Source organism: Myotis davidii, unplaced genomic scaffold, assembly GCF_000327345.1.
Source record: "Myotis davidii unplaced genomic scaffold, ASM32734v1 scaffold393, whole genome shotgun sequence".
Classification (NCBI taxonomy): domain Eukaryota; kingdom Metazoa; phylum Chordata; class Mammalia; order Chiroptera; family Vespertilionidae; genus Myotis; species Myotis davidii.
Window position 1 is genome coordinate 1,063,966 of NW_006285913.1, and position 2,269 is coordinate 1,066,234.

The 2,269-nt window shown below is 34.6% G+C and overlaps 1 protein-coding gene across 2 annotated transcripts in view; it reads left to right on the forward strand.

Moving 5' to 3' along the window:
• The window catches only part of VCPIP1 (valosin containing protein (p97)/p47 complex interacting protein 1), a 27,054-nt gene that overhangs the window by 8,041 nt on the left and 16,744 nt on the right, over window positions 1-2,269 (forward strand). For both annotated transcript variants that reach the window (XM_015559555.1, XM_006756913.2), the window contains exon 2: window positions 1,840-1,926. In XM_015559555.1, coding sequence (XP_015415041.1) covers window positions 1,840-1,926 — 87 coding nt within the window. The remainder of the gene's footprint in view (window positions 1-1,839; window positions 1,927-2,269) is intronic.

The following is a 2,269-nucleotide window of genomic DNA, read 5'->3' on the forward strand; positions in this document are numbered from 1 at the left end:
ATCAACCATGACCTCCTGGTTCGTGGATTGACACTCAACCACTGAGCAACATTGGCTGGGCTATACTTCAGTTACTTTGATACCTTTTATTTTCTTTTATATTTTTTTCAATTAGAAGATATTATTTTTAATTCAAAGAATTCAAATATGTATAAAGTAAATTTTAAAAGTCCTGATTATGAAAGTAGTACTGTACATTATCAGATTAGAAAACAATGAAAGTAAGTATAAAGAAACAAAATAGCCCTGACCGTTTTGGCTCAGTGGATAGAGCATCGGCCTGCAGACTAAAGGGTCCCAGATTCCATTCCAGTTAAGGACATGTACCTTGGTTACAGGCACATCCCCGGTGGGGGGTGTGCAGAAGGCGTCTGATCGATGTTTCTCTCTCATCGATGTTTCTGACTATCTCTCTCCTTTCCTCTCTAAAAAAAATCAATAAAATATATTTTTAAAAAAGAAAAGAAATTTTTTTAAAAAGAAACAAAACAACCACATTCTACAAACCAAAAGTAACTTTATGTTCCTTCCATTCTTTTTTTAAAAAATTATGTTTTTATTGATTTCAGAGAGAGGAAGGGAGAGGGAGAAAGGGATAGAAACATCAATGATGAGAGAATCATTGATCTGATGCTTGCTGCGTGGCACCTGGGGATCGAGCCGAAACATTACTTATCTTCAGCCTATTTACTTTTCTCCCTAGCCCCTTCCATTGTTTTTTTTCCCCCTTCCATTGTTTTTATTTGGCTTTAACATAAATATAGACAATACAATTTTATATTATTTTTTAATAAATTATCTTAGTATCCTTTGAGCTGTATTGAGTTTTCAGATCTATTTTGTTTAATATGCCTCATATTTGTGTAATTGTGAAGACATTTTTTAATTAGCTCCTACATTTAAAAATTGAGAGAATTGCCCGGTTGCTGTAGCTCAGTTGGTTGGACATCCTTCTGTGCACCAGGAGGTTGCTGGTTCAATTCTTGGTCAAGTTTGGTTTTAATGCGAGTGACTATCCCAGAACCAGATAAATACAGTTTGTTGTATTGTGTTTTGGCTATGATTGTTATACATGCCCCAGGGCTTTCTGGATTTTAGGACACAGCTCATTTATATTTTAGTACTTTTCACATTGTGTGTGCATTGTTTATAGAGGCATGTGTGAGTACATAACTTTATATTCAGAGTTTTAAGATTTTGAGAGAGAGGATGCCAATGTGTGTTTGGAACACACATGTCTTTTTAAAATTACGATGTGAATGCTTTGGTTTCAGACTTTATCACTCTGGCTTATCTTCTTCACCTATCTGACCTCAGTAGACATTAAGTGCATAATCTCTATTTTATCTCTTTCTCACTTTTTTTTTCATTCTTAACCCTACCCCCACATCAACTTGGCTGTTGTTGAAATGTTCAAACATATACAAAAATAGCAAGAATAATAGATTTGCCGAAACCAGTTTGGCTCAATGGATAGAGCTTTCTCTTTCATCCTTGTTTCTAGCTCTCTCCCCCTCTCCCTTCCTCTCTCTGAATCAATAAAAACATATTTTTTAAAAATTCACATTTAAAAAATGCAGATTTCCAGCTTCTTATGAAAAGCCATTTTTGTCTTGAAACATTGGACCTACACTTTTCCATGACAGTACTTGGCAGTGGCTGCCATCTTTAGGTGGGTCATGCATTTCCTAGTGTGCTATAGCCTCATCATTCCATATTATCTCCCTATATGTTATACCAGGCTGCCTTGCAATCTCTGTTAGTGGCTAATCCATGTAAAACAACCCTGGTTGAACACTTTTGTTTGTTGCTAATACTGTATCTGTTTTTATCTTACAGGAGAAGATGTATGGTCTTATGCAAAGGGGCTTCCTCACATGTTCCAGAAGGGTGGCGTATTCTACAATATTATGAAGAAAACCATGGGTATAGTAAAATTCTGATTTTATTTTTAGATAATATCTTCACTCAAGGTGTTATAAGATTAAGAAAGTTCAGCTAGTATTCTAAAACTATTTCTCATGTTAATTTTAGATATGTATTCTTTAGCAACCTAATTAAAAATGGATTATTCTGATATGCTCAGCTGTATTTTCTGCTATAATATTACTAATAATTTGTCACTTTCTTGTTCCTATTTTCTCATTTAAACAATATATATGATTCTTAACTAAAGACAAATTGTGAAATTAGAAATAGTTTTATTGATTTCAGAGAGGGAGGGGGAGAGAGAGAGAGAGAGAGAGAGAGAGAGAGAGAGAGAGAGAGA